The sequence below is a fragment of the Choloepus didactylus genome, chromosome 10 (genome assembly GCF_015220235.1).
Source record: "Choloepus didactylus isolate mChoDid1 chromosome 10, mChoDid1.pri, whole genome shotgun sequence".
Taxonomy (NCBI): domain Eukaryota; kingdom Metazoa; phylum Chordata; class Mammalia; order Pilosa; family Megalonychidae; genus Choloepus; species Choloepus didactylus.
Window position 1 is genome coordinate 105,775,576 of NC_051316.1, and position 19,232 is coordinate 105,794,807.

The 19,232-nt window shown below is 45.5% G+C and overlaps 1 protein-coding gene across 3 annotated transcripts in view; it reads left to right on the forward strand.

The window, feature by feature from the left end:
• ASTN2 (astrotactin 2) overlaps window positions 1-19,232 on the forward strand; it is a 926,574-nt gene that overhangs the window by 101,481 nt on the left and 805,861 nt on the right. For all 3 annotated transcript variants that reach the window (XM_037797191.1, XM_037797194.1, XM_037797193.1), the window contains exon 2: window positions 16,370-16,557. In XM_037797191.1, coding sequence (XP_037653119.1) covers window positions 16,370-16,557 — 188 coding nt within the window. The remainder of the gene's footprint in view (window positions 1-16,369; window positions 16,558-19,232) is intronic.

The following is a 19,232-nucleotide window of genomic DNA, read 5'->3' on the forward strand; positions in this document are numbered from 1 at the left end:
TTCTTTTCATATGCTCTCCAGAGATGGTTTGTCTGAAATTAGCCCTCAAACTCCTAATGCCATAAAACGGCCTGGTTCCTCTCTGATAGGACACCTTCCCATCACAAAGGCATTCCTCCTCATGTCCGGTGACAGGGTACCTTCTAGTGCATTCCATCCTGCTGTGGACAGGAACCTGGTGTGGTGATGGTTGTAGGAAGTGCATTAACAAGTGGTAAAGAGAAATATTTGGAAGTGGTAAAAGCCTGTGATGGAAAGGTATGGGGTGAGTGGGTGGGACATGGTGGGTGTGGGCCTTGCCTCTTCCAGCTCCCATTTACAATGATCAAAAATGTGATGGAACTGATGTATGTGACTGAGCTACATCTTTCAAACTGGTGTGCAAGTCCTAGTTCTCTGTGTTCTCTGATAGCATGATACTTTTCTTTAAGATAGAGAATAAGATCAAAGCGCTTTTCCTGATAACCTGCTGCAGATGGCATGAGTGTTCCCATTTTGCCAATGAGAAAAGTGAGGTTCAAAAGCAAAGTATATTTCCCACAGTAACACTGCAAGTCAGTGGTGGAGACAGGAGACCCCACAGTATTGGACAGCTAAAGTAGGAGTCTGCCCTTGAGGTCACAAGGCTGGATTCTCGACAGCCCCAACCCAGACTTACTGTGTAATATGGGACAGCTCTCTGCCGTCTCTGGGTTTCAGTTTTGCTGACTCTGAATAAGAAGTGGAGACTCAGGGAAGTGATGCCTGAAAGCCTCCAGCAAACGGTCTGTTGCAGTGAAGTTTCCCTAGAAACATTTGCTGAGTTGACTCATCTAAGTTTAGAGTTTCTGTGGTTCTGGAAGTGGAGCCAGATTGGGGAGGGGGATACAAGGGTTCTGAGGTCATGATCCCCCAACCTGACACCTGAAGACATTACTGTTTGTCTCCTTAGGGCCACGAAGAAGGCATTCCCCTGTCATGTGATTCCTAGCCTCTAGGAATTTATAACTGAAGAGATTCCCTGGCACTTTAGATCAAGGGATCCTGTTCCGGTTTGCTAAAGCTGCCGGAATGTGAAATATCAAAATGGATTGGCTTTTTCAATGGAAATTGGTTAGGTTACAAATTTACAGTTCTATGGCCATGAAAATGTTCAAATTAAGGCATCCAGAGAAAGATACCTTGATTCTGAAGAAAGGCCGATGGCATCTGGGGTTCCTCTGTCACATGGGAAGGCACATGGCAATGTCTGCTGGCCCTTCTCTGCAAAATGTCTCTGGGCTTCTGTCTCAGCTCCTGTGACAGAACAGTCCCTGCTTGTTTCTCCCAGGGGCAAACTCTGGATTACATATTTTAGCGTCTCTCTTTAAGCATCTGGGTCTGTGTCAGCTTTGAGCTCTCTCTCTCCCTGAGCTCTCTTAAGAACTCCAGTAAACTAATTAAGAACCAGCTTGAATGGGCGGGGTCACATCTCCATGGAAATAATCTAATCAAAGGTCCCATCCACAATTGGGTGGGTCACATCTCCATGGAAACAACCTAATCAAAAGATCCCACCCACAATAAGTCTGCCCCTACAAGAATGGATTAAAAGAAGATCGTCTTTTCTGGGGTACATAACATATTCAAACCAGCACAACAGTAAAAGTGAAGCATGGAGGTGGTGAAGTGCGAAGTGGTACACTTCACTCACTGCTGCAAGCCTTATTGACTATGTGTTGGTGCCAGCCCTTGTGCTACACTTTATTGTCATGAGATTAACATATGCAAGCAGCTGGGAACAGAGCCTTGCACATAGTAGACACTTTAATAAATGCCATTCTATCAGGTCTTGTTGCAGGCACTGAGACGCGGTGATGAATAACACAGTCCAGTTCTTGCCTTCCAGGTGCCCGCTCTCCAGGGATTATTATGACATCACTATCCCCAGTTTATATGCAGAAAGTGAAACCCTGAAACTTCAGTGACTTCTTCAAGGTTACTCAGCTAATTCATAGAGTGGCAGGAAAGGGAACCCACGTGGTGTGGCTTCAGGGATCACACCCTGATCTTGTCCTATACTGGGGAGGCAGGGTATTAAAAAGTGGGAGGGAGTTTCAGCTTTTCCCATTGAGCCACTCGGTTTTCAGATGGTGAGGCATTTTCCATGAGGTTAATTAGTGTTAATCAGAACAATGACTTTCTCTTAGAGACCACTTGATTCAAGGCACTTTCTCCTATATTTCTTCCTCCATTGATTCAAGGCACTTTCTCCTATATTTCTTCCTCTATTGCCTCCGATGACCTAATGAAGGAGATGGGAGGGATGAGTCCTCCCACTGGACAGATGAGAAGGCTGAGGCCCAGACATGGAAAGTGCTTATCCTAGGGTCCCAGAGCCATGAGAGAGTGGAATTTGACTTTCCTGGCTGCCAGCCTGGCAATATGGGAACACCATTCAGGCGTCTCGCCTGGGCAGAGAACCTGGCACAGAAACTAGGGACGAGGACTATGGCCCAGGGAATAAAAAGCGCCCCACAAACAGTCACATTCCCCTGCCTGACTCTGTCTGAGGAGGTTGTGACTTGCCCTCACCCAGGTGCTCAGTGTCCTGGTGAGGATGGACATTGGACAACCTGATGGTTTTTCTCGTCCTCCTCTGACTCAATGAGAAAATCAAGAACTCCCAACCCCCACCCACAGTCTAGCATCCTCTAAACATCCGTTCCCTGCCACGGGACACCATCTGTGGCCGGTCTAAATTGGACTGAACGGTGTGGAATTGCAAGTCAAAAGGGTCCTGTAATCATTTCATCGATAGCCTGGGGCTCTGTGCTGCAGCGTCACGTTATAAATAAGAGTAATGGAGTGGAGGCAGAATTATAATCAAGGCTGCTATGAAGACACTGAAGAGGCACTGAGCTTATTTAAGGGCTATGGAGGCATATTATGCTCCTGAAGCAGTGCAGTTGGAGCCAATCAATATGCTCTCACTCCCTCAAATCAGGCCACGGAGACTTTGATGATGAGGAGGAGGAGAGACTGAGGGAAATAGGATAGAATCCCACCTAGGAGAAAGCACCCATTTGTTCTTTTCTGCTTGTGTCTGTTGAACACTGATTCTGAGCCAGGCGTTGGGGAGATAGTAGACAGCTGGGGAGAGGAGGCCTTTGAATTGCAAGGAGCTCACAGACTTGGGGCACAGAGAGCCAGGTAAGGTGTGACTAACTAAGGCCATGATTACAATACAGTGTGATAAGCCCAGTAGTGAAGGGAACCCAGCCCAGGGACACCCTGTCCTGACTTGGGGTTAGGGAGGCTTTGCGGAAGAGGAGATACCTGGGTTGTTCCTCCAGTTAGCTATTGCTGGGTAACAAACCACTCCAAAATTTTGTGGTGGAAAACTATTCAGCTCACAATTCTGTGGGTTGGTTATTTGGGTGATGCCCAGTGGGCATCTCTTCTTCTGGTCTCAGCTGATCTCTGCCGCGTTCTCTCATGTGCCTGCTGGTTGGCAGGGTGACATGGACCACTGGGCCTTGCTTCTGTCATCGTCTGGCAGGTTAGTCCAGGCTTCCGCACATGAAATTTTCAGAGTTCCCAAGAGCAGCAAGAAAAGGCAAGCCTCAGTTCACACACACTTTTCAAGCCTTTGCTTGTGTCATTTTTGGTATTTGCCCATTGGCCAGAGTAGTTCACTTGGCCAGCTCAAATTCAAGGAGGAGAAATAGACTGACCTCTCTGTAGGAGGATCTGCAGTGGCATATTACAAAGGTGTAGATGTAAGGAGAAGAATTGCTGGCTGTATGTTTAGTTGACTTACCGCTGAGATTGAATGATTAAGAGTTAGGCAGTCAAAAGAGGAGAAGTACAGCCTAGTTGCACTCACAGAATACTGTGAACAGGAACACGGAGCTACTCGCATAAAGGCAGGGGAACAGGGAGGGATTGACACAATGGAGATGTAGGCAAGGCATGGGCATGCTTGTTTGCCATGGTTTGACCGTATTAAATGCCATGTCATCCAGGTTGGTGCTTTTTGGATCGATGCTTTGGGGGCTATGCAGTAGGGTGGGGTGGGGGTGGGTGGCAGGTGGCCCCATGGGTTCTTATTCTCATGGGCTTTCATCTGGTTCCCACCACTTCTGGATCTTGATCTCTCTGAGTACCGTTTCCATCCACTGCACCTCGGTATTCCCATCTGCATCCTTGGAATCTGGAGTCTCACCATGCTGCCTTTTCTTTGGCTTCTATTTTAATCTTCTAATAAGTTTATATTTGAGAAGCACATGCTGTGGGAAGAAAAGCTAAGCTATCTGTCACAGCCCAAGAGGGCCATGCCAGTCCAAAGGCCAAAGAAGACAACGAGCATTTTCCTGGTACATGAACTTTTATTCAGGGCTTACTTACAGGGTGAGAAGTCGTGGAGAGAAAGGGCAGAGAGCCTTTTATAAGGGTTTAAGACAGAGGCCCTCCTAAGGGTAGGGGAGCATAGATGCAGGAACAGGTTATTTTGACCTGGGAGGTGGTGCAGGAAGGACTAGAATAGCACTTGAACAATTACATTTTGCTCTTTTTGTGAGACTAAGAGTCTCACTTCCTACCTGCTTGCATAAAGTTACATTTTAAGGTCAATTTACCTTTTTTCTCTTTACTGGCTTAGAAAGAATAGGTTAAACATTTAGCTGCCTAAATCATGCAGACTGCTGTGCACCAAAGATCTGCAGGCCTGTTTTGCTCAGGCCACAGGTTGCTATGCTATCTGCTTTTACCTTTCTCAGAAGACTGTCATGAGTTAACCAAGAAAGTGAGACCTATGTGTGGGTGAGATAACTGAATGAGGGAAGGGAACAGAAATTTGCCAGAGGAGTTTAGAGCTCAGAGGAAGGAAAGGTCATTTTGGGTTGAGCTTTTCAAAGGGGGCACTTCAGCTGGGGTTTCAAGGGTGAGTAATGTCTGTCTCTGCAGAAGAGGAGATTTGGGCTTTCCAGGCGGGATGCACAGTGTTAACAAAGACTCAAGGACCAGCATGCTGCTCATGGCCAGGGGACTATGGCATGGATTACAGATGCAGTGGGTTCAGTCCAGTTGCTGACATTGGGGATGAATTCTTTACATAGCGGTTTTCCTCCAAGTCCAGCTTCTCCTACCTGTCTATGAATAGTTGGTTGAGTTGGTGCCCGGTATGTTCACTCCCCTAGTCTCCATTTGGCTGCTGGGATTTACAATTTCATTTTTCCCCACCATGCTGCATAGTGCCATGCTCCCCTGACTCATCATATTTTATTACCTGTCAGGTCTGAATCAGATGTCGAGCCCCCTGGGTTAGGGTGGAGGATGGGGGCTGACAAGGCAGACTCAGCAACAAAGACAAAAGGAACCCTCTTGGCAGCATCTTCAAATGAGGCTGAGGAAGCACTGATATAAAATGGGACCCCTTCCCCGACTCCATTCTGCTAAATCAGTTTTAGGAGTTCAAAAGATTCTGCCCCTCACCTCTCTCTTGGATTCTCTGTGAATCCTTGCCTGTTACAGGAAGGCAGGAAAAGCACAGGATTATGAGGCTATGTGACTTAAGGCAAGTTACTACCCCTCTCTGGTCCTCATTTTGCCCATTGACACAATGGATGGGTTAGATCACATTCTCTTTCTGTTGTGGTTTTCCATGATTCTGAGTCATAGCTAAGGGGGATACTTTAAAAAGTGGGGGACACTGTGGACCAGGTGGAAGGGTCTTGGACACTGTTTGCAAGTGAAGTCCATGTCCAGGAAGTTTCATCTCTGTTAACCTCTCCTTCCTTCTCCTTTATTTTCAGTACTTTATCTATGCCTCCCCTCCCCATCCCCCATGGCTCTGAAGACAACCTGATTCCTCTCTTCTTGACAGTGGTGAGATGGAAAAGAGTGAAGAGAAGACGGACAACTGACAGTTAGGGATGCCATATGCTCAATGCTAGCTCCTTCAAACACTTTATCTACCTTAATTCTCAAAATCACAAGAAATTGATTTTATGATTCCCACTTTACCTATGTAGCATATGTTTACATATGTTTCTCTCTCTCTCTGAGGTGAAGTGACTTTATTAAAGGTCACTGAGTGAAAGAAGGAGCAACATGACCACAATCACGCATTCACTGTAAGGGACGTGTCCTAGGCCTCTCTCCCAGGATATACATGCACGACCACATGGATGGAACCTGAAGACATCACATTGAGTGAAAGAAATAAGACACAAAAGGACAGAAATTATATGATCTCACTGATGTGAAATAATTAGTATGTACAACTTGATAGAATCAGAAACTAGAATACAGTTTACTGGGGGCTGGGGTGTGGGTAGGAAATGGGGAGTTAATATTTATTGAGTACAGAGTTTCTGTTTGGGGTGATAGAAGAGTTTTGATAATGGATGGTGGTGATGGTAGCACAGCATTGTAAATTAATTAACACCGCTGAATTGTCTATGTGAAAGTGGTTAACGGGGAAAATTTAGGTTGTATATGTGTTACCAGAATTCAAACAAAACAAAACGAAACATAGGCCCGTACAGCACAAAGAGTGAACACTAACTTACTATGGAGTGTCATTAATAGCATAATTATAATATTGATACATCAATTGTAACAAAATTGCCACACTAATGCAAAATGTTAGTAAAAGGGAAGACTGTGTTTGTAGGGGTAGGGTAGTATATGGGAATTCTGTATTTTCTGAATGATTTTTCTGAAAACTACAACTACTCTAATTAAAAAAAAAAATAAGGGAGAAAAAAACCCTACAGGGGACAACACTGAACCATAGAAAATGACTTAATCGTGATGGAACGTGTAGACGGGACTTGATTGACCCAGGAGGATACCTGTCTCAGTGCTCATTGCATCACCACCCCCCCACCCCCACTGTGGATTGGTACTTCAATGTTTCTATTCAGATGTGCCTAATCCTTTTCTCAGCCCAGTTTGTACAGCAGTGAGAGCACTGGACTTGGAGTCAAGAGTCCAGGGTTTGAAGCCACTCATTAGCTGGTAGATCTTGGGAAAGTCTAGTCATCTTTTGGGGTGTCCAATATCTCAGCTGTAAAATGGGTATTCTGCTATCTGTCTTAGTCCCAGGGTTTCTCATGAGGGATAAACAAGGCAATGAAGGAAAGCCCCTGGCCCAGTGCCCGGCACATAGGTAGGTGCTGCTGAGACATGTTAGCTCTTGTCCCCATTCTTTGAGCATCCTCTCTGTGCCTCAGCTTGCAATGCTGTGGGGTTGGGGAGGGGATGAATGAAGAAAAACTCATTGACTGTGGAAGTGCATTAAACACACACACACAAATACAGACACCAGCAAAGACAGAAAAGCCAAGGGGAGGCTAAATGAAAAAGAAAGACCAAGTGAAAAAATGCAGCAAGGAGGGAGGGAAACGGTTCAGGGGAGAATAACTAGGAGTAATGAGAATCAATTCCATCAACCCTCCGTCTATTTTCAAATCTAATCTGAAAAGAAATGCTTTTCTCCCTTGCCAATATCTCTTAATTCTTCTCTTCCCCTCCCTATTTAACTGGTATAACTGTATTATTTATCTCCACCAAATGGCTTGGGAAAACAGTTTTGTGTGAAAAACCCAATTCCCAAAGGAGGTGGAAATGGGTAGCTGGGAGGCAGAGGCAGAGGGGCGTGCTGACAGCGGGGTGGTTGGGTGGGGGGAGAGGAGGCGGGGCCTGTGGTGCTCCTGGGAGGCTCCTCTCCTGCTGCTGCGGGGCCTTGGCTGTGTCACGGCCCTGCCAACCCTCCTCCTCCTGCACAGCACAGGAGTGCCGTCGTCCTGCAGCCATTCAGCCTGGCCTGCCATTAGGATCCCTTGGAATTACAGACTCTGTCTGCTTGCTTTGTCCAAAGCCCTGATAAATGCGGTGCATTAACTGATCTCCAACACGTGATCCCAATAACATCCTATTTTGTGGCTAGTGCCACTTGATTTTCACCTTCGTTGATTTTACTTTTTCTGTCCTCCTAGACTGTAATTTTCTTGAGGGCAGGGAAATCAGGAAATGTTCTTTCAGGGATGCATTGATTCAATACATATTTGTTGAGCACCTACTGCATGCCAAACAATAAGGATAACAATGAACTAAACAGACATGGTCTTCTGCTATGAATGAATGAATGAGTGAAAGAATGAATGGAGAAACTGAAGCAAGGGAAGAAGCTGCTGCTGTTTAATGGGAACTAAAGAAAATCCAGACCAGACTGGAAGGCCTGTGAGAGTAGCGACCATACTTACCTTTTCCTCCAATCTATCTTCAGTATCTAAAATTGTCCCTGGCACATTTTAGACAGTCAGTAAATATTTATGGAAGGTATATTGTTGAATGCTGAAGGTAATTACTGTGTTTACTTTCAGGACTAACTGCAGGATTTGCAGATTACTAGGCATTTTCTATCTTTGGCCTTACTTAGTCTCTCAGTTCAACATTAGACGTGATTTAAGTAGGGTGGAACATGAACCCCATTTTAGAAATAAAGAAGTTCATAGAGACTCTATGATTTGCCCTCAGGTAAACCAGTGTGCAGACACCACTGAAATCAAGCCTCTGGACTCCAAATCCAGTGTTCTTTCCACTAACGCAGGCTGTTTGATTATTGATTAGCTCAGAAAGATGAGGCTGTATCCGTCCATCCATCTAACATCCATCCAACCATCTTGTTTTAATTTATGGCATGTGGAGGGCTTAGGCTCTGAACTAGGCTTGATCTGATTGCATGACGGAGCCCCAAGAGGGACCTGGCACTTCCTATTAGGCTGCAACGTGATGGTCTGTGAGTAAGAAGTGGTTGCCCCTTTTCACTTTCCCCTCTACAGACTTGATATAGCAAGTCTGTTGCTTCTGTAATGAACATGCTCTGTATTTGCTGCTGCTTCCTGCCATTGCGTTCTCCTTGCCTTTGTGCCACTCCTCTCTCTGAAGTGCCCCTGCTCACCTGACCGCTTGCTGATTATCTTGCCCATGAGTCCATGAAGATGTGACTCAATCAACTAGGCAAGACCTTTGATTGGATAATTTCCATGGAGGTGTTGCCTGACCCATTCAGGGTGGGTCTTTATTAAATCACTGGAGTCTTATAAAAAGAGTTCACAGAAGGAGCTCTGAGCAACAGAGAGTGACATTTTGTAAGAGCTGCAGCAAAGAGAGGATAAAACCCCCCAAGAGCAACATTTTTGAGAACACCATTTTGAAATGCAACCAGGGAGCAAGCAGACACCAGCCATGTGCCTTCCCAGCCAACAGAGGTTTTCCGGTTGCCAATGGCCATCCTTCAGTGAAGGTACCCTGTTGTTGATGCCTTACCTTGGACACTTTATGGCCATAAGACTGTGTCTTTGTAACCAAATAAACCCCCTTTTGTAAAAGCCAATCCATTTCTGGCATTTTGCAAAACGGCAGCATTAGCAAACCGGAACACCACCCTACCTCCTCTAAACTTCCTATTTTGATATCTGGCTATTTGATATCCTCCTGTTTGATATCTAGTTATGTCTTCTCAGCTCCTTGGACTGAGCTCCCAGGGTCAATATCAGGTCTCCAAAAAGATAGCTTGAATCAATGGACATTTAAATCAGGCATGTATTTGCACTGCTGTATAGATAATATATGTTTATTGTAGAAAAATGAATCAGAACATGATTAAAATCACATCTGATCTCACCTTTAAAGAGTAGCATTTTTAATCTCCCAATGTATTTCTCTCCAGCCGAATATACACATACTTATATCTAAAGATCACACATGATATTGTACATTGTCTAAATAAAGTTCCTTTATTTCCATGAGAGTGCAAGCTCCTCAAAAAGTAAAATTCTTTCTTTTCATTTACATTCTGTAGTGTGCCTAACCTTGAGCTAGATCTTAGATATTCTGCAGAATATCTGTATGGGAATCAAGCCATCACCGAAGTCCCTAACTTGCCATCTCTTCCCTCTGTCCTCTGGAGATGCTCATCTGAATTTAGATGTAAGGACAGCTCAGTTCAACTTACTAAACATTGACAGAGCCCTCCTCTGTGTTTGGCACTCAGCCAGGCACCAGGATACACAAATGTATCTGATATGTTCCCCTCCTTAGAGTCCAATGAGTGAGGTCAGCTGTATAAACATGTCATTTTAACATATATAAAGACGAAAATAGTGGTAAAACAGGATGCTATAACAATGTATGTGAAGTAATAGGTAAGAAATGTATCTGTGCAGTGCTTACTAACAATCAGGACCATGTTGAGAGCTAATTTGTTTGTGGTACATCATTTGATTCTCCAGATATCCCTGTGAGGCAGGGGCTATTTTACTTGTTCAATAGATGGGGAAACTAAGGCACAAAGAAGCTAAGTAGCTGGGCCAAAGACATACAGCTTGAACACGGTGGAGCTGGTATTCAAATTCAAGTAGTCAGTCCCAAGAGCCTGTGATCTTATGCACCAGGCAATAGTTCCGACTTAAGGAAGGACAGAGGATTGCCTAGATCATGTGGGAGTCTGGGAAGGCTTGCAGAGCAGGGGCTTGGTGGAGCCATTGCAGGCTGAGAAAACGTATCTTTGAGACACTGACCTAGGAAATAGTATGTATATGGGAAATTATGTAAATATTTTATCAGATTTAAGATAATAGTGCAAGGTAAAGCATCTGAGAGGTGAGTCTGGGGAGAAAAGCAGATCCCGGGTCCTGAAGGGAATTGGGAGCTATTGAAAGGTTTTAAGCAGGGGAAGGGCACGGTCAGATTGACAAATTAGAAATTTCACCATGGTAGTCATTTGAAGGATTGATGGGGAGAAGGAAGCCTGGAGTTGGTGATTCCAGCTGACGCCTTCTCCTTCAGATCCACTCTCCACTCTCTTGCACCCCGCTGTGTGCCATGGAAGGCTGACCTGTATGAATTGCTGCACTTGGGCACCTTTGGGTGTTTGGTTGGCATTGGCCGGTGTGAGGCACCTGCCCGTGATTGGAGGTTGGCAGGGAAGTGGGGTTGGGGCAGTGACTGCTTTATTCTACTGAAGGCCATAGCTCCTGCCCAACTCTTCCCTACAGCTGTGGCTTTCTCTGGGTTTGAGAACCACTCCTCCCCCTCTGCCTTCAGGCCTAGAGTAGTGACATCTCCCTGTCATCGCCACCCCTGGGGTCCTTTACCACCCCTTATTGATTTGCCTTAACCCTGCCCAAATGTTTGTCAATGGTCTCTTCATTAAGCACTTCTCATTGACTCTGCTGAGTGGGCCATGTCTTTCCTAAGAGACCCTGACAGCCACAGAACCATTTGCAACAGTCCCCAAGAGAGATGGCAAAGTTTTGAATGAAGGCAGCCATAGAAGAGATTAAAATGAAGAGTGAGTATTTGAAATATATCTCATGGGCCCAATCAGCACAATATAAGGCCGGGGCAAATGGCTTCAGGTAGAGCTCTGCCTGTGAATGCTGGAACAGCCAACAGCAAGCATGACTGGAGCCATGTCACTGCGTTTCCCAATTCCAGCCTAGGCGGTGAGTTCATCGCCCATAATGTCCACTTTGCTCCCACTGAGGCAAACCTCACCCGATGCACCCCCTGACCTTCTGCAAGTAATGTGCTGGAAGGTCAGCTGCTGTTTGGAAAGAAGAGGCAGGTTAGTTAGCCACTTGGGAGATGTTACCAAGACTAGTGATCAGAAGAGCTGCTTATTTTCATAATGCCCTTCAAGAATTAAATAAAAACATGAGTGCTATAAATTAGTTAGAACAAGCCAATTAAAAGCACAACATGGCTTCGGGATATTTTAGTTCTTTTCCAGGAGGCTGAGAGGCATCAGTGGCCATGGAGGCAGGGTAGCGGTTTACCCAGAATCACTGATGAAGGCTGAATCCTCTCGCTTCGATTAAGCAGGCGGTTGAGGAGATTTGAGCCTGTTGAATATTTTACGAGTTGCAGCCCATGGGGGGAGAACAGTGGAAGGTGAAAAGGCAATCCCTGTGTTTCTTGATGATTCCAATATAAAGCCGAACCATTCGGGGTGGGAGGGAGGCAGGCACTAGAGTCAGCCCACCGCTGGAAGGCATGGCGCACCAATTCTCCCACTTTAATATCTGCTGTTTCATTTTATATTCATCATGTCAGCATAATCTGCCTTTATGGGAATCGTCTTGGTTCCCGACCAAATGCATTTAGCCCCCTTTTGCTTGAAGTTTGATTATAATATGACTTGAAGACTTCAATGAAATGTTTATATGGAAGGACTAGAGGAAGAGAAAAGGGAAAATGCAATTGGAAAATCAATCAGCAGGGAGTTTTAAGAGCTGACCTTGGTTATACTACTGTTTCTTTGACCTGTTTTTAATGGACACTGGAGTGACTCTCTGATCGAGTGTACTCTCCTGGTTCCCCACTGCATGATGAAAAGAGTACATTTTATCCCAGGCATTCAAAGCCCTTAACTGTGTCCAAACTTTATCTACAATCTGATATTTTGCTGCTTTCTTACCTGCACATGGGGCTTCACCGCCCTGAGATAACACACTCAGGTCAATCTGTAGATCTCCTTCTCTCCTCTTGGTGTCTACAACATACCTGCCCTCGACAGTGCTCAGGCCACCACCTTTTGGGAGTAGTTCTTGGTCTTCAAGCTTGGAGGATCCTCTCTCACCTTTGAGTTCCTGGTAGACCCTTCCTTTAATTCTCGAATGAGACATAATCCTCTCCACATCCCACTTTTTACTTCCTCCACCATCTTATTGAAGCGTGTGTGTATGTGTGGGGAAGATGTACTGCACTGTATCCATAATAATTAAATAATTATCTGTTGAGCACTTATTATGTGCCAAGCGCTTTTAAATGTGCTTAAGATATAGCAGGAAATAAGATGCACAGGTTCCCAGCTCTCCTTGAGAGGCAGGCATTAAACACATGTACAAGAAAATACATACAGTAAATGTCTAATAGTGATAAGTGCCATCAGAAGTTTTGAAAAGTGGATATAATCGAGAGTGGCTGTGTGGGTGGAGAGGAGTGCTTTAGCCGGAGGGGCCAGGCAAGGCCTCTCTGAGCAGGTGTCCTGTGGTCTGAGAGGCAAACAGCCTGTGAGCTTTGGACGGGGAGTTCCAGACAGACCAGACCAAAGTACTTATGTTCTGAGACAAGAGGGAGTCTGGCCTCTTTGAGGAGCATTTATAAGCCCTGCAGGGTTGGAGCACTTCCAAGGGGGCGATGATGGGAGATGCCCAGTCTCCTGGGCCATGATCAAGGGATAGTATGCATGTGTGTGCACGCGGGGACACAGGGGGACACGGGTGGACTTTCTTCTCCCAAAGGACTGTGAGCTTCATGAAGGCAAGACCCAGTTGCATTTCACTCTGCATTTTGAGCTTGTAAGTGGTGTCTGGAATTGAATAGGTCCTCAGTAAAGTGTATTAGAAGAATAAACAGACAAACATATGAACTCATGAATGACTGAGTGAACGAATGATCAAGGCCTTTTGCTTCCACTAATGCAATTTTCTCCTTGAGGTCTCACATCTCCCCCGCCCCACAACAATTTCTTTTCTCTTCTTTGTAATAGAGTAAGTCCAGAGCTATTTTCTGTGATTCAATATTTACTGTGTTTCACACACTGTTATTATCATTTAGTGTTTACTGTCTGCTGACTGTGCACTCATCACTGTAGCAAACAAAGAGCTCAATCTAGTTTTGGTTCATGGGGTAATTTAGTCAAGAAAAATGAGACAACGTAAAATCTACTGGCATAGTAGAAATTGCACGGACTGGAAATCCACTGGGTCCAGGTGGGTACAAATTCACTAGTAACCTTGAGCAAATCACTAAGCCTCTGTGACCCTTTGCTTTCTAATCAGAAAATGGGGAGCGTAGGCTCTTTACTGGTGGGGTTTCAGGGACAGGCTGGGGAGAGCTCCAGGAGTAAGGAGCTCAAATTTTGGGAAGCATCCCTCTGCATACCGTGCCTCTGTCTGTGACAGGCTGGGTCAACCAGGATGTCGTCTGCCTTGGGGCTTTCTCCCAGTGCCACTCCAGGGGCTTCTCAGCATGTCAAGTGCCCACCCAGCCAGCAGCACATGGGCCCTCCTTCTTGAGCTTCAGAATTAGACACAACTATTTCCAGGGGCAACTCTCAGCCCTGGGTTCCCTGGGCCTCTGGTTCTGGGCTTGATGCGCTGAATACAAACTGAGTTGCTGAGCAAGGTCATTTACCATAATGTCATCACCTTGCCTTGTCCCAGCTGGCTGATGGCCAGAGAAGCCAGTGCCAAGGCCTCGGGTGCTGAGGCTGAAAGGTGGGGTGGTGGGGTGAACAGATCTCCAGGGAGGCTCTGGAAGGAGAGAAGGTGCTCGGGAGAGATCTGCTTCACACACTGGGCACCCAGCCAGTCTTCACTTCCTGGGCACGGCAGTGGGTTCTCAGGTCCCTTTGGGGCACATATTCTAAGAGCTGATGAACTTCAGTGATGATCTGTGGCCTTTTCAACTATTTACATAGCAAGGCAAGTCCAGGAATGTTTTCACTTGGACTGATAACTTGCTGTGTTCCAGCTACCTTGTCTTTTATTTGGAATGAGGTAGAAAGACATTGGAAGGTTTTGAGCTGAGGAGTGATATGAGCTGACTTACGTTTTGGCTGGTTTCTTCTGGCTTCTGGGTTGAGACTAGCAGAAGGGGGCAAGGGTGGGGAAAAAAGAGCCAAGTTAAGAGATACTTGCAGTAAGCCAGGCAAGGAGGATGGTGTTATTTCCATACGGTTGCAGTGGAGGAACTGAAAAGGGTTGACTTTTGGATTTATTCTGAAGGATTTGCTGATGGATTGCAGGAAGAGTGGGAGAGAAAGTGAACAGTCAAGGATGTCTCAAGGTTTTTTTCAAGGCAGCTGAAGGACAAATTCAATCCTGTCCCTATTAGTAATGATAATGATAATAAATGTTAATAGCTAACACTTTTTAGCATTTATTAAGTGCCTGACACTCTTCCCCTAAGAACTTTTAGTCATGAGCCTCAAGGAGTCGGAGTCTGTAGCGAATGTGTGATACAAGAATAATTTGTTAGAATTTGGTGAGCAAACATCATCTCCTCAACTCCTCAATGCTTGATTCCTTTTCTGGGGCTGCAGTGGGACATAGGGAGAGCTGGATTGGACAAGGAGTGTTTTTAACTCAGCTTGCCCATCAATCCTCTTTAAGCATGTATGTGTGCACATGAGGCCTCTGGAGATATAGGCATGCTGTCTTCAGGTCAACTCCAAGTCCCAGGAAGGGGGCTCAAAGTTCCAAGCCTTAGCCACTATGAAGGGTAGTTGTCTATTGATGGATTGGCTCTGTCTCTTATGGAAACTCTCACTTGGTGCAGATCTGATAATTTACCAAGAATTCCACCACCCTTCTCCTTTGTTTAGAGAAAGCATTCTATTCACCTTGTCCTAAAAGGACAGAGACATTATCCCTTTAGTGGAGGGTACTTTGAGAAGATCTGTATGATCTCCATTCAATGACATTTTGTTACCTTATGCTATAACCCTTCTTACCCCATAAGAGACCATACTGGTGTGATAATAGTGAATACGATTAAAATGATAGTTATATTAAGGCCTTTAGAGAGAAAGACAGCATAGAGGCAAGAGTTAGGAACCTCAGGCCAAGCAACCTAAAGTCCTAACTAAACGTTGGTCATATGAGAACACTGGCAAAGTGGTGGTGAAGTGGCTTTTCAAATATTTTTATGCTACAGGAACATTTTTGCTATCACTCTCTTACTTGGTAGTGCAGTATATAAGCTACAAAAATGGACTGCTCTGATAGAAGCAGACGGAGGGGGTTCAGAACAACCTCCTTGCCAAGCTTCCTTGTGGTGCAGGATGACATGAGGTACCTCGGCTGGGTTGGGTACTCTCTTGAGCCTTTTCAACTCTGAGATTCTGCAGTTCTGCCGTGAGTACTTCCATCTCACTTTCTAAGGAATTCAAACTCTGAGCTCCCATTCATCTTACTAATTTCCTCCCTTCTTCTTCTTCTAGTTCCTTGGCCTCAGAAGACTGTAAGCCCTTTCACTCTCTTGCTTCATTTATTTCCACTGTTTGAGTAGAATGGTTTATCTTATAATGCATGATGCCAAAAAAGGGGGGTGGGCAGACAACCATTTGGCACCAGATCCAGATAGATGTTAGTTCAAATTCCGGGCTCTGCTGCTTACCAGCTCTGATACTTGGGGTGATTCTTGGCCGTAGTTGATCCGTCTGTAAAATGGAAGTGATGATCCCTGGTTCATAGATTTGATGGAAGGCAAGGCATCTGGCCCAGAATTGGTGCCTTATGTACTCCTGATTACAACAGGGCTCCTTCCTTCCCCAGAGCACCAAGGCCAGGCATGCAGCTCACCCAGTGCCTTGGGTCTTGTCTTGCAGAGATGTCTGGCACGGCGGCGGACATCTCACTGGTGCACTGGAGACAGCAGTGGCTGGAGAATGGCACCTTGTACTTCCACGTCTCCATGAGCAGCTCTGGGCAGCTGGCCCGGGCCACCGCCCCCACACTCCAGGAGCCCTCGGAGATTGTAGAGGAGCAGATGCACATCCTGCACATTTCTGTGATGGTGAGTGAGTGGGACATCATAGGAAACCGGGGGTTGGGGGTGAGGCAGAGAGATGGAGGTGGGGGATTTCCTGCAGATGGAGAGAAAGAACTGGCTGTGTGTGAGAGGTTAGAATGATAAAAAGAAGGTCAAATGGATTCAGTGGTGTCACTTGGACTGATACATACCCATCCATCATCTGTCAGCTGTGACAAACTAATTGTGCTTCAGAGGGAGAAAATAAAGGGTCTCCAACTCCTTGGCCTTTTGGCCGACATCTCTGGGAATAGCTGCTTAACATCGGTCACGTGCTTGGCCTGCCTGGCGGGGGACAGAGGTTCAGTGCTCCAAAATATAACTGGCCTTTCCAAGAATGACTGAACAATCAAAATTGGAACGGGCTGCCCTTTCCCATGTGCCCTTTGATGTGCTAGCTGCTTTAACCCTCACGATAACTCTTGCAGTATAGGTACTATCTATAGGTCTCTGCATAGCCTGAGCATTCACACATGGAAACCTTCCATTATTCTCACTTTATAGTCATGACTACTGAGTCTGAGGGGCAAAGATAGTTGCCCAAGGTCATAGCTAGTAAGAGATGGAGGGCTCTTGAGTATTCAAACCCAAGCGTGTCTGGTTACAAAGCCTGAACTATGTCCTCTGCAACCTGTTTTCTCTCAATGGAAGAATTTATTGAGTATCTACCATTTGTCAAGCACCATGCTGGGCTCCTTTTGGATGTTATCTCATTACACTTGGCCAAGTTTGCGTGTACCTGGACATTTCACCTCCGTGTTAGAGATGTGAGCACAGAGAGGTGAAGTGGCCTTCAAGCTTTAGAACTCTGAGTCTGCTGCCTCCTCAGAGAAGGCTGCTAGGGCTGAAATCATTCTGGTGACAGTCCAAAATGTATCTAGGCTCATAGTAATGGTTTCTCTAAAAGCTGTAATTAATGGCTTTGCATGGTAGATAGAAGAAAACAAATTCAGTGTGCAGAAAGTACAGGGACTATTCAGTTCAGCAAGAGACATGGTAATAGGTGTCCTGAATACTTTTCACTCCTCAAAGCCACTCTTACATTATTTTCTCCTTTTCAGCACAGTCACGGCAGATACACAAGAGTAGGGACTCTTATCTCCAACCTAGGTGTGTAGAAAGTACAGCTTAGGTGGGTGAAATGATGGGTGAAAGGCCACTCAGCAAAGTGGGGTTACCTCCCGACACCTTCATTTTTTCCTTCCTTTCAACAGTCAGCAATATTTATGGAGAAAATCTTTGTTTTAGTCTCTGTTCTTGTTCGTCTTCAACTAACACTCGGCATTAGACATTCTGATTAGGGCTGAGTAAGAGCTTGGAAGTTTTCTCTTTTTGGAAAAACGCACACATACTCCAGCCCGACAGCAACGTTAATTTTGGACCTAACGCATGCTCATCACGTGGAGGAACAAATCAAGGCCTTTGTGTTATTCATGGAATGAGTGTGATACACTTTTTCCATGTATATATTTAGCGAATGATGCAGCCACACATTAAGCCAAATGGGTGCCTGCATGCTAACTTTTGAGTGCAAGTTGATAAGCACCATCTTGGTGTTATGGCTGAGTCCCTCAAGAGGACCTTGGCACGCCTGATGTTAAGAAAAGTCAAGGTGTCTTGGCTGCTCTTCTTCTTCTAAAATTTGGTAGTGAGATGCCGTTTTGACAGATATTTATTAAGCATGTTTGTTGTTCCAGGCACAGCATTTATTTGCATATATCTTCCATATAACCCAGTGATCTAAATAGTGTTATCTCAATTATAAATGAGTCTTGAATGGGCCTTCTCTGCCTCCAGGCCCAGTGGTAGTTCTATGTATTGGACTTTCTCCCCAGGACTGTAGACGTTCCTCACCTTTCCCTTCTGCTCAGTGAGCTCAGTTTGGAAAGAAGAGTTCGCTAAGACCTGGCTGTCCCTGAAATTCCCTGTAATTCAGATTTGACTGGCACAGTTGGCTGGGTAGAGCTTGGCACACTCCAGAAACTTGTTGCTCATCTGCTAAAGTGGCCCAAGACTCTATCACCTTTTGGTTCCACCAGTTCTGCCCACCGTCAGGGTTCCAGAGCCCTTACCCTCAAGGGGACAGAGTGATGTCTGGGACCCTGGCCACCAAGGTGTCTGTTGATAGAAGCCCAGTCTCTCGGAGGTGGGACATGCCTCTAAGAACACCGTCCTCTGTCAGAGGCAGGAGGACATGGAGGTCCTGAGTGAATACCCTGGAGCCCGAATGCCTGGGTATGAAGCCCCACTCTGCCTCTTAAGCCTCTGGGTGATCTTGGGCAAAGCACTTAACCTCTCTCTGCCTTGTTTTTGTCACCTGTTAAATGGAAATTGTACTGAATGTATCTGGTAGGTATACCAAGGATGTAGATCATAGGAGCTCAATATGTAATATTGCAATGGTGCATATAATATTATTAGTTTTTATTATTAGGGGCACCTCATTTGAAAAATTTGAGATGCACTGATTTATTACACCCTTTTATTTCATAGATTGATAAACTGAGGTCTGAAAACAGGCTAGGACTTAACCAGGATCTCAGAGCCAGTCAACTGAGCTTGGCCTAGAGGCCAGGCTTCTCACCCTATACTTGACATTCTGTCCACAGACAATTGAGCAAGAACTAGAGTGGTTGCTTTTTTTCCCTAGAGCAACCATT